This window comes from Mya arenaria, chromosome 10, assembly GCF_026914265.1.
Source record: "Mya arenaria isolate MELC-2E11 chromosome 10, ASM2691426v1".
NCBI classification, from domain to species: Eukaryota; Metazoa; Mollusca; class Bivalvia; order Myida; family Myidae; genus Mya; species Mya arenaria.
In genome coordinates, this window is record NC_069131.1 from 51,493,765 (window position 1) to 51,507,814 (window position 14,050).

Consider the following 14,050-nt stretch of genomic DNA (forward strand, 5'->3'; position numbering starts at 1 on the left):
GCTACAAGTATACTGATATGACAATATATGGTGATACGGTGCTAGCACCGCATCACCGCGGTGATACGGTGATACGGTGCTACGGTGCTAACTTCACGCACATGTTTTCTCCGGGATCTCCGGTTTCCCCCACAACACAAGACTACACTCTCGCGTAAAATCGTGCCAACGAAAGTGATTAATATAATGTTGTAATAACTTGTTTCACAATCGTTGTAAAATAAATATGTTTAACTTATCAAAATCCGGTAATAAAACGAAGGCGTGACTCATTACACGGCTGAGACTATCCTTTGTTTCATTCAAAATGGTGTTCTTAATGAAAAGTTATCTTTGATTTTAGTCATTATTTTAAGCAAAATATTGCCTTCTGACGTAGCATATATGACGTAATTTATCACGTGGTATACACACACTGTTATTTCATTCAAGAGTGAATTATTAACACACACCACTTCATTTCATTCAAGAATACCTAACTGTTATCTTTTCTCACCCATTCTGTAAATAGAACGACCCAACCGTAACCGGAAACAGTTTATCAAATGACGTCACAATAACGCGGGAAAAGATCAACTACTTTAAATCACTTTTTTTATAAAATTGAAACACTTACGGCAACAATTCATTTAACATATCATAAATTTCAACTTTCTAAAAGGTTGATTTATTTTTTTACTGACACAGTAAAAACAAATACAAGATAAACAATTTCCAAGTATATTGTTTTGCGATGATTCGCGATCGGAACATATCCGAAGATGTTGCGTTCATCGGAAGATAACCGCAATTGCCGTAAAAGACAGTTAAGAAATTAAGAAATAGAAATTGCAATTATACAATTCATTGGCAATCATTTAACACTGAGTAATACAAAAATACACGTTAAAACACTACAATTAATGACTACTGGTATTTTAAAATTAACGACCTTCTTCTTCTGATGTACCGGCATACATTCGAGGTTTTTTTCGATGGAAATGGCCGAGATATTCCGAATGGTGTTATATGCGTTTATGATTGGTCAGTGCGTAAAATTTAAATTTGCAGGCTCGGCCATGTTGTCGCAGGTGTATGACCCGGCTACCGGTGCGCTGACCGACCTTGGAAGGGATACAACCTACGACTTTAACGCACCTATTTTTTACATGTACGTACATTAGAATGTGCTTTTCTTCTACCTAGCATGTCTTGTCAAATGTTAAATTGCCCATTAACTTTTCTGATATAATTCAACAACGCTGGTCGTGTGGAACAAGAAATGGTTATATGACGTGAAGGTCAATCTTTATGATTAAGAATGGGCGGAGTGAGCAAGAATGGGCGGAGTGAGCAAGAATGGCCGGAGTGAGCAAGAATTGGCGGAGTGAGCAAGAATTGGCGGAGTGAGCAAGAATGGGCGGAGTGAGCAAGAACGGGCGGAGTGAGCAAGAATGGGCGGAGTGAGCAAGAATTGGCGGAGAGAGCAAGAATTGGCGGAGTGAGCAAGAATTGGCGGAGAGAGCAAGAATTGGCGGAGTGAGCAAGAATGGGCGGAGTGAGCAAGAATTGGCGGAGAGAGCAAGAATTGGCGGAGTGAGCAAGAATTGGCGGAGTGAGCAAGAATGGGCGGAGTGAGCAAGAATGGGCGGAGTGAGCAAGAATGGGCGGAGTGAGCAAGAATGGGCGGAGTGAGCAAGAATGGGCGGAGTGAGCAAGAATGGGCGGAGAGAGCAAGAATTGGCGGAGTGAGCAAGAATGGGCGGAGTGAGCAAGAATGGGCGGAGTGAGCAAGAATGGGCGGAGTGAGCAAGAATGGGCGGAGTGAGCAAGAATGGGCGGAGTGAGCAAGAATTGGCGGAGTGAGCAAGAATGGGCGGAGTGAGCAAGAACGGGCGGAGTGAGCAAGAATGGGCGGAGTGAGCAAGAATTGGCGGAGTGAGCAAGAATTGGCGGAGTGAGCAAGAACGGGCGGAGTGAGCAAGAATGGGCGGAGTGAGCAAGAACGGGCGGAGTGAGCAAGAATGGGCGGAGTGAGCAAGAATGGGCGGAGTGAGCAAGAATTGGCGGAGTGAGCAAGAATGGGCGGAGTGAGCAAGAATGGGCGGAGTGAGCAAGAATGGGCGGAGTGAGCAAGAATGGGCGGAGTGAGCAAGAATTGGCGGAGTGAGCAAGAATGGGCGGAGTGAGCAAGAATGGGCGGAGTGAGCATAAAAAAACGCGACCTTTTTTGTTAATATATTACTTTAGGCCATCTTACTGGCCTTGAAAACAACCTCATTGGCTGACACATTGTCAACGCAAAATCTGACACAGTTGCTGCGTTAAGTACTGAATTAATGTATATCAATGTGCACTGCTAATAGCTATTCATTCAAAATTGTAACAGCAAATTACTATTAAAATATACTTTTATATCTTTCAGATTCGACGAGGCGGTGACGGTTAGTCGTCGTCATGAACTCAATGTTACCTGCACGTTCAACACGATGTCAAGAACGGAAGTGACGTATTCCGGGGAATCAACCACTGAGGAGATGTGTTACACTTTCCTGCTGTACTATCCAAAGGAGGCCCTTACAGAAAGTAAAAAAAAAAAAAAAAAAAAAAAAAAAACCTTAATATCTAATTTTAAAAACAGTTTTTTTGCCCCATTTCGGCCGCGTTTAATAGTTAAATCGTTTACAACAAACCTATTTTTTTTAAAGTTGCTACAAATGATAAAAATAAACACATTGTAACATTGTATATACGAATGGGTTAAATATTTAAAATACTTCTTATAAACTTGAAAATCAAGATTGTATAGTGTATTTATTTTATTTTTCATATAGTGCAGTTCAAAGACCTATAGTTCGCTGTGCTCTTTGTTGTGTTGTTAAAAACCAGTCTCAATTAAGGCTTATACCCGAAAAACCATAAAACTTGTTTTAATATATTTGCAGCTCAGTGTACGCAATCTGGAGATTACGACGACTGTTTGAGACAGAATTGGTACTTATTATTATTATTATTGTTATTAATATTAATATTATTATTATTATTATTATTATTATTATTATTATTATTATTATTATCATTATTTTTATTATTATTTTTAATCTTAATCTTATTCTTATTTTATTATTATTATTATTATTATTATTATTATTATTATTATTATTATTATTATTATTATTATTATTATTATTATCATTATTTTTATTATTAGTTTAATTCTTATTCTTATTCTTATTCTTATTTATCATGATTATTATTATTATTATTATTATTATTATTATTATTATTATTATTATTATTATTATTATTATTATTAATACTATAACTATTATTATAAGTGTTAGTAGTAGTAGTAGTAGTAGTAGTAGTAGTAGTGGTAGTGGTAGTGGTAGTGGTAGTGGTAGTGGTAGTGGTGGTGGTGGTGGTGGTGGTGGTGGTAGTGGTAGTGGTAGTAGTAGTAGTTATTACTATAACTATTATATTTGCTATAAGTTTATATTATTTATTATTATTGTCTTTTTCTGTACTCTGTTCACACATATCTTTTCCTTGTCCTTGATCATTGAAAATCCAATAAGTTTATCATAATAATGCATTAGGATTAAAACATAAAAAAGGGATAAACCTTTATAGTGCGCCTTTAATATCATCAAACAATGGCGCCAATTATAGTATGAATATTGCAGTGAGGAGCAGGCCTCAGATTTTGGTGTACGGGTTTGGACCGCTTGCAGCCTCACAAAATGTCTGGACACCTGCAAAGATATTGCCATGGAAGCAGAAAAGCACCCTTGTTATTCAGGTTTTCTATACTTACAAGTATTGCAACGAAACCTCAGATTTACAGCTATAATTTAACCTCGTGACTTTGCCATTATAAATATCTTTCATGAGTACTCTCTTCAAGTTATGGGTATCGAGTATTTGACAAACACCAGAGAGTGGTTTTCTTATGGCGTTAAATTTTCCTTCAACTTTGTTTTTGAACACTGACATACCCACTGACGTATTTGCGAAGACTGACCTACCCGCTTACGTATTTTGGGAAGACTGACGTACCCACTTACGTATTTGGTGAAGACTAACTTTCCCGCTTGCGTATTTTGCGTAGACTCACTTTCCCACTTATGTATTAGGTTTTCATTTATTACGACATCGATACCCGCTTACGTATTTGGTGAAGGCTGACATACCCGATTACGTATTTGGTGAGGACTGACATACCCGCTTACGTATTTGGTGAGGACTGACATACCCGCTTACGTATTTGGTGAGGACTGACATACCCGCTTACGTATTTGATGAGGACTGACATACCTGCTTACGCATTTGGTGAGGACTGACATACCCGCTTACGTATTTTGTGAGGACTCACCTACAAGCTTACATATTTGCTAAGGACTGACATACCCGCTTACGTATTTGCTAAGGACTGACATACCCGCTTACTTATTAGGTGAAGACTGACATACCCGCTTCCGTATTTGCGAAGACTTACCTACCCGCTAACTTTTTTGCGAAGACTCACCTACCCGCTTACGTATTTGCTAAGGACTGACATACCCGCTTACGTATTTGCTAAGGACTGACATACCCGCTTACGTATTAGGTGAAGATTAACATACCTGCTTCCGTATTTGCGAAGACTTACCTACCCGCTAACTTTTTTGCGAAGACTCACCTACCCGCTTACGTATTTGGTGAGGACTGACATACCCGCTTACGTATTTGGTGAGGACTGACATACCCACTTACGTATTTGGTAAGGACTGACCTACCCGCTTACGGATTTGGTAAGGACTGACCTACCCGCTTACGTATTTGGTGAGGACTGACCTACCCGCTGACGTATTTGGTGAGGACTGACCTACCCGCTTACGTATTTGGTGAGGACTGACCTACCCGCTTACGTATTTGGTAAAGACTGACATACCCGCTTACGTATTTGGTGAGGACTGACCTACCCGCTTACGTATTTGGTAAAGACTGACCTACCCGCTTACGTATTTGGTGAGGACTGACCTACCCGCTTACGTATTTGGTGAGGACTGACATACCCGCTTACGTATTTGGTGAGGACTAACTTTCCAGCTTACGTATTTGGTGAGGACTGACCTACCCGCTTACGTATTTGGTGAGGACTGACCTACCCGCTTACGTATTTGGTGAGGACTGACCTACCCGCTTACGTATTTGGTGAGGACTGACATACCCGCTTACGTATTAGGTGAAGATTAACATACCTGCTTCCGTATTTGCGAAGACTTACCTACCCGCTAACTTATTTGCGAAGACTCACCTACTCGCTTACGTATTAGGTGAAGACTGACACACCCGCTTACGTATTTGCGAGGAATGACCTACCCGCTTACGTATTTGGTGAAGACTGACCTACCCGCTTACGTATTTGGTAAAGACTGACCTATCCGCTTCCGTATTTTGCGAAAACTGACTTTCCCGCTTAAATATTTGCGAAGACTGACCTACCCGCTGACGTATTTGCGAACACTGACCTTACCAAATACGTATTTTGGACAGACTGACGTACCCGCTTACGTATTTTGCGAAGACTCACTTTCCCACTTATGTATTTGGTGAATACTGACTTACCCGCTATCGTATTTGGTGAAGACTGACCTACCCACTTACGTATTTGGTAAAGACTGACCTACCCGCTTACGTATTTGGTGTAGACTGACTTACCCGCTTACGTATTTGGTAAAGACTTGCCTTGCCCGTTTACGTATTTGGTAAAGACTGACCTATGAGCTTATGTATTTGGTGAAAACTGACCTACCTGCTTACGTATTTGGTGAAGACTGATCTACCCAGTTTCGTATTTGGTAAGACTCACCTACCCTCTTACGTGTTAGGTGATACTGACCTACCCGCTTACGTATTTGCGAGGACTGACCTACCCACTTACGTATTTAGGGAAGAGAGGCCTACCAACTTACGTATTTGATAAAAGCTGACCTATCCGCTTACGTATTTGGTGAAGACTGACCTACCCGCTTACGTATTTAGGGAAGAGAGGCCTACCAACTTACGTATTTGATAAAAACTGACCTATCCGCTTACGTATTTGGTGAAGACTGACCTACCCGATTACATATTTGCGAAGACAGCCCTACACACTTACGTATTTTTTATACACTGACCTACCCTCTTACGTATTTGGGGAAGACTGACAAACCCGCTTACGTATTTGCGAAGACTGACCTACCAGCCTACGTATTTGCGAAGACTGACCTACCAGCTTACGTATTTGGTGAAGGCTGACCTACCCGCTGACGTATTTGCCAAGACTGACCAACCCGTTTTCGTATTTGGTGAATACTGACCTACCCGCTGACGTATTTGCCAAGACTGACCTACCAACTTACGTATTTGGTGAAGGCTGACCTACCCGCTTACGTATTTGGTGAAGACTGATCTACCCACATAGGTATTTGGGGAATACTAGCCTACCTACTTACGTATTTGGTGAAGACTGACCTACCCACTTACGTATTTGGTGAAGGCTGACCAACCCACCTACTTACGTATTTGGTGAAGGCTGACCAACCCACTTACGTATTTGGTGAGTACTGACCTACCTACTTACGTATTTGGTGAAGACTCACCTACCCGCTTACGAATTTGGTGAGGACTGACATACCCACTTACGTATTTGGTAAGGACTGACCTACCCGCTTACGGATTTGGTAAGGACTGACCTACCCGCTTACGTATTTGGTGAGGACTGACCTACCCGCTGACGTATTTGGTGAGGACTGACCTACCCGCTTACGTATTTGGTGAGGACTGACCTACCCGCTTACGTATTTGGTAAAGACTGACATACCCGCTTACGTATTTGGTGAGGACTGACCTACCCGCTTACGTATTTGGTAAAGACTGACCTACCCGCTTACGTATTTGGTGAGGACTGACCTACCCGCTTACGTATTTGGTGAGGACTGACATACCCGCTTACGTATTTGGTGAGGACTAACTTTCCAGCTTACGTATTTGGTGAGGACTGACCTACCCGCTTACGTATTTGGTGAGGACTGACCTACCCGCTTACGTATTTGGTGAGGACTGACCTACCCGCTTACGTATTTGGTGAGGACTGACATACCCGCTTACGTATTAGGTGAAGATTAACATACCTGCTTCCGTATTTGCGAAGACTTACCTACCCGCTAACTTATTTGCGAAGACTCACCTACTCGCTTACGTATTAGGTGAAGACTGACACACCCGCTTACGTATTTGCGAGGAATGACCTACCCGCTTACGTATTTGGTGAAGACTGACCTACCCGCTTACGTATTTGGTAAAGACTGACCTATCCGCTTCCGTATTTTGCGAAAACTGACTTTCCCGCTTAAATATTTGCGAAGACTGACCTACCCGCTGACGTATTTGCGAACACTGACCTTACCAAATACGTATTTTGGACAGACTGACGTACCCGCTTACGTATTTTGCGAAGACTCACTTTCCCACTTATGTATTTGGTGAATACTGACTTACCCGCTATCGTATTTGGTGAAGACTGACCTACCCACTTACGTATTTGGTAAAGACTGACCTACCCGCTTACGTATTTGGTGTAGACTGACTTACCCGCTTACGTATTTGGTAAAGACTGCCTTGCCCGTTTACGTATTTGGTAAAGACTGACCTATGAGCTTATGTATTTGGTGAAAACTGACCTACCTGCTTACGTATTTGGTGAAGACTGATCTACCCAGTTTCGTATTTGGTAAGACTCACCTACCCTCTTACGTGTTAGGTGATACTGACCTACCCGCTTACGTATTTGCGAGGACTGACCTACCCACTTACGTATTTAGGGAAGAGAGGCCTACCAACTTACGTATTTGATAAAAGCTGACCTATCCGCTTACGTATTTGGTGAAGACTGACCTACCCGCTTACGTATTTAGGGAAGAGAGGCCTACCAACTTACGTATTTGATAAAAACTGACCTATCCGCTTACGTATTTGGTGAAGACTGACCTACCCGATTACATATTTGCGAAGACAGCCCTACACACTTACGTATTTTTTATACACTGACCTACCCTCTTACGTATTTGGGGAAGACTGACAAACCCGCTTACGTATTTGCGAAGACTGACCTACCAGCCTACGTATTTGCGAAGACTGACCTACCAGCTTACGTATTTGGTGAAGGCTGACCTACCCGCTGACGTATTTGCCAAGACTGACCAACCCGTTTTCGTATTTGGTGAATACTGACCTACCCGCTGACGTATTTGCCAAGACTGACCTACCAACTTACGTATTTGGTGAAGGCTGACCTACCCGCTTACGTATTTGGTGAAGACTGATCTACCCACATAGGTATTTGGGGAATACTAGCCTACCTACTTACGTATTTGGTGAAGACTGACCTACCCACTTACGTATTTGGTGAAGGCTGACCAACCCACCTACTTACGTATTTGGTGAAGGCTGACCAACCCACTTACGTATTTGGTGAGTACTGACCTACCTACTTACGTATTTGGTGAAGACTCACCTACCCGCTTACGAATTTGCGATGACTGACTCACCTACCCGCTTACGAATTTGCGAAGACTGACTCACCCACTTACGTATTTTTTGAAGACTGACCTACCCTTTTACGTATTTGGGGAAGACTGACCTACCCGCTTACGTATTTGATGAAGACTGACATACCCGCTTACGTATTTGGTGAAGACTGACCTACCCTTTTACGTATTTGGTGAGGACTGACCAACCCGCTTACGTATTTGGTGAAGACTGACCTACCCTTTTACGTATTTGGGGAAGACTGACCAACCCGCTTACGTATTTGGTGAAGACTGACCTACCCGCTTACATATTTGCGAAGACTGACCTATACGTATTTACGTATTTGGTGTACACTGACCTACCCACTTACGTTTTTGATAAGACTTACCTACCCGCTTACGTATTTGGTAAGACTCACTTACCCACTTACGTATTTGGTAAGACTCACTTACCCACTTAACTTACGTTTTTGGTAAATCTCACTTACCCACTTACGTATTTGTTGAAGACTGACCTACCCACTTACGTATTTGGGGAAGACTGGCCTACCCACTTACATATTTGGTGAACACTGACCTACCCGCTGACGTATTTGCGAAGACTGACCTACCCACTTACGTATTTGCGAAGACTGACCTACCCACTTACGTATTTGCGAAGACTGACCTACCCACTTACGTATTTGCGAAGACTGACCTACCCACTTACGTATTTGGTAAACACTGACCTACCCGCTGACGTTTTTGCGAAGACTGACCTACCCACTTACGTATTTGGTAAGACTCACTTACCCATTTACGTATTTGGTAAGACTCACTTACCCACTTACGTATTTGGTAAATCTCACTTACCCACTTACGTATTTGGTGAAGACTGACCTACCAGCCTACGTATTTGGTGAAGACTGACCTACCCGCCTACGCATTTGGTGAAGACTGACCTACCCGCTTACGTATTTGGTGAAGACTGACCTACCCGCTTACGTATTTGGTAAACACTGACCTACCCGCTGACGTTTTTGCGAAGACTGACCTACCCACTTACGTATTTTGTAAGACTTGCCTACCCACTTACGTATTTAGTTAGACTTACCTACCCACTTACGTATTTGGTAAGACTCACTTACCCACTTACGTATTTGGTAAGACTCACTTACCCATTTACGTATTTGGTAAGACTCACTTACCCACTTACGTATTTGGTAAATCTCACTTACCCACTTACGTATTTGGTGAAGACTGACCTACCAGCCTACGTATTTGGTGAAGACTGACCTACCCGCCTACGTATTTGGTGAAGACTGACCTACCCGCTTACATATTTGGTGAAGACTGACCTACCCGCTTACGTATTTGGTAAACACTGACCTACCCGCTGACGTTTTTGCGAAGACTGACCTACCCACTTACGTATTTGGTGAGGACTGTCCTACCCACTTACGTATTTGGTGAGGACTGTCCTACCCACTTACGTATTTGGTGAAGACTGACCTACCCGCTTACGTATTTGGTGAGGACTGACCTACCGGCTTACGTATTTGGTGAAGACTGACCTACCCACTTACGTATTTGGTGAAGACTGACCTACCCGCTTACGTATTTGGTGAGGACTGACCTACCCGCTTACGTATTTGGTGAGGACTGTCCTACCCACTTACGTATTTGCGAAGACTGACCCACCCGCTTACGTAATATCTGAAGACTGACTTACCTGCTTACGTATTTGTTGAAGACGGAGTTACTCGCTTACGTGTTTACGAAGACTTAGCTACCCGATTACGTAATTGAAAAATACTGACTTATCCTCTTATGTATTGGCAAAGACTGACCTGCCTGCTTACGCAATTTTCGTCCTTCTTTATTCTATGTATCACGAAAAACTCTGTTAAGGTAAATCATACGTTTGTTGTTTTCTATTTAAGACCCGTATTCCGTCTCAGTTACTAAATCTCGTCGGTCTTATTTTTCAGGAAGCCGGAGACAAGAGTTGCTAGAATATGCGGATAAGTCTGGAGACGTCAACACAGCCGTTTTAATCTATGGATTATTCACGCGCCTAGAAAGCTGTAAAACAGAGATCGCGAACGACCGATGCCGTGCTAATTGGGACAAGCCGGACGTCAGCGTCGCTGTTTCAACCTACGTAACGTCAGTTGCAGCCATTCTGACAGTTGCTGTGGCTCATTTCGTTTAAACTGTTTTATTGACTCAACCGAATTCTAACAAAGCCTTGGCCTTTTAAATTCTGGGACGAACATTATAATGATTGTCTACATGTATATATTTTACACTATCGAAATATTTTATTGATCCTAACAATCCATTCGGAACATCTCGGCCATTTCCCATAAAAAACAACCTCGGTACATTTCAGTTAAAATAGCAAAAAAAAACATTTATTGTAGTGTTATCCATGTTATAATTTTAAAACTTAATTCAGATTGATTGAAAATAATTAAATTTATTGTTGCAAAAATAATCATAATTATAAGTGTTCTTAAGGGTAAAGTCCTTTGACTTAATTGCAAAATCAAAAACAAAACTACGTGTTCTTTAAACAGTGTAGTTCAATGTTAAACATTTTGACAATGTAAACCGTCCAAATTCATCTAGGAGCGAAAATGACCGAGGTGCTCTGATTGTTTAAATGAATGAAATAAGGCTTAAAGTAATACATTTGGTTCTGGTAGCCCGGCCCTACCTACGAAATAGGCGACGACACTACCGTTTCTATAGTCAGTTTAAAAAATGCTTTTCAATATGTTGTTTCACACCTTGATTGCTTTATACAGTATATATCTTTAACACCATTCTCTAATGATAGACATTCTTATATAAAGCCCCAAAACCCCAACCTTACCCTGCCTATTTTTGAAAAGGATTTAACTCTTACCAAACCATTTTTTAGGCCTTACCATTTACTATCTCTCCTTAAGATTCTTTCCAGCGTATCGAAATCTATCAACGCATGTCTATTATTCTTGTTAAACCTGCACTCTCACAGATTCACTGTTTTGACAATGTTTTTATTTTCATGTTTTGGAATGAGCAATTTGTTGCGTAACTATCTGCAAACACGTGATATAAGACTGCTGACAAAAAATCAGACCACAGATTTTCATATTTAAGTTAAAAAATTATGTTTTATCCAGTTTTCCTAAACCGATAGTAATGCTTTAAGCCTTAAAACATTAATTTTCTAACGGAAATATGAAAATCTGCGATCTCATCTTTTGTCTTAGCCCTCATGACGTCATAAATCGGGACGTAAGATTAACAAGATTAGCAAAATGATCCTCTTTTCCCCTTGAAACCCTGAATTACATTTGTGTTCGCAATCCTTTCCTTGAATAATTTGAGATATTAAAGTAAAATAACGTATATCCATGTGCAATATTTGTCATCTTAATATACAGTATATAATGTACAGGTACACATTTCTACAAATTATTGAGCCAGCTTTATCGAGGACATCATTATGTATATATTCATGTAGTTGTTCAATTGCTGTTAGGAGTCTTTTGTTGACGTGAAGAAAAAAAAAACAACGATTACCCTCATGTTTCTAAAAACGTAATTCTTGAACTTTATCGAATAAAATATTAACCTGTTTTTATTTCGTTGCCTTATCTTCTTGACAAAACTAAGATCAGATAAAACATTTACCTTATTAATACAGAATTACGCTGCCGCCATGGAATTGGGTCATTTATTGTTTAAATATTTACGCTCTCTTATACTTCTCTGTACAGATAAAGAGTCGTTCGTTTTCGCATGGATGCCCACGACGATTCACCGGCGTAGTAATTTCGGCGACCTACTTATTATGCAAATGTTAGTTACGCGCATGCGCGTAGCACTCTTCATATCTGAATGAACGATAGAACAAGGTAACAACAAACGCTACGATTAAAAAACAGCAACATTAACTCTGGTTGAAATTCAAGTAACAGATTACACATAAGTGTAAATCTATTTTTTTCTGGGGTAAACTCGTTTAAATCTCATTTCTTTTTTTTTCATAGTAACTAGTACAGTTTTAGTAAACGCTTAAAGCTGCACTTTCACAGATATACCGTTTTTACAACTTTTTTTATTTTTGTCTTAGAAAGAGCAATTTTTTCGTAAATATCTGCAAACCAATGATAAAAGATTGCTGGCAAAAGATAAGATCGCAGAATTTAATATTTCCGCGGCGTATTGTAACGCGCAAAGTTGGTCCCTTTCCGGTACGAGGCGTTTTGTAACGCGCAAAAATGGCCCCTTTCCGGTACGAGGCGTATTGTAACGCGCAAAGTTGCTCCCTTTCCGGTACAAGACGTATGGTGACGGGCAAAGTTGGTCCCCTTGCGGTAAGAGGCGTATTGTAACGCGCAAAGTTGGTCCCTTTCCGGAGCGAGACGTATGGTGACGCGCAGAGTGTGTCCCTTTCCTGTACGAGACGTATAGTAACGCGCAAAGTTGATCCCTTTCCGGTACGAGACGTATGGTGACGCGCAAAGTTGATCCCTTTCCGGTACGAGACGTATGGTGACGCGCAAAGTTGATCCCTTTCCGGTACGAGACGTATGGTGACGCGCAAAGTTGATCCCTTTCCGGTACGAGACGTATGGTGACGCGCAAAGTTGATCCCTTTCCGGTACGAGACGTATGGTAACGCGCAAAGTTGATCCCTTTCCGGTATGAGACGTATGGTAACGCGCAAAGTTGATCCCTTTCCGGTACGAGACGTATGGTAACGCGCAAAGTTGATCCCTTTCTGGTACGAGACGTATGGTAACGCGCAAAGTTGATCCCTTTCCGGTACGAGACGTATGGTGACGCGCAAAGTTGATTCCTTTCCGGTACAAGACGTATGGTAACACGCAAAGTTGGTCCCTTTCCGGTACGACAAGTAGCAAAGTTTTTCCCTATCCGATACGAGATGTAAATTACGCTCGAAGTTGATCCCTAAAAAGTATGAAACGTATGATATCGAAAGTATTTTAAAATGCTCGAAGTATGGAAATCTCATATTATGAGCTTACCTGTGTTGGCTTTTTTCTACTACAGTTTTAGATGCTGATCAATTAGGAGGGCATTTACATTTAAGGGATGGTATCCATCAATTAGTATGAAACATAAGGGGGCAGTATTGGTCAGGATTGTGTTACTTCCGCTTCCGGTAATCCGGCTATTTTGGGCAATTGTCCAAATGATGAGTTGAGGTATGCCGGATTCACTCAATGAATATAAAATCGGACTTCACAAGAAAAACAACAGACTAAACCGCCAGTTTTACAACTTTTTTTGTCTTGAAAAGAGCAAATTTTGCGTGAATATCAGCAAACCATTTAAGGATTGATTCTTATTTTTTGTGCATTCATGCAGTATGAACGCTCGGCCGCGATTTTGCATATGCATAAACCGCGCTAGCGGTTTTTAAAAAATATGCAACATCGCGGCCGAGCGTTCATACTGCATGTACGCAAAAACAATAAGGATCAATACTTATATTTACTTTTTCCCTTCTTAGT

The 14,050-nt window shown here is 41.3% G+C and overlaps 1 protein-coding gene across 1 annotated transcript in view; it reads left to right on the forward strand.

The window, feature by feature from the left end:
• The window catches only part of LOC128206211 (uncharacterized), a 29,061-nt gene extending 16,915 nt beyond the window's left edge, over positions 1–12,146 (forward strand). Inside the window, exons 8-12 of the mRNA XM_052908523.1 lie at positions 1,051–1,150; positions 2,405–2,565; positions 2,925–2,973; positions 3,666–3,781; positions 10,505–12,146. Coding sequence (XP_052764483.1) covers positions 1,051–1,150; positions 2,405–2,565; positions 2,925–2,973; positions 3,666–3,781; positions 10,505–10,728 — 650 coding nt within the window. The 3' untranslated portion in view covers positions 10,729–12,146. The remainder of the gene's footprint in view (positions 1–1,050; positions 1,151–2,404; positions 2,566–2,924; positions 2,974–3,665; positions 3,782–10,504) is intronic.
• Positions 12,147–14,050: the final 1,904 nt, after the last annotated feature.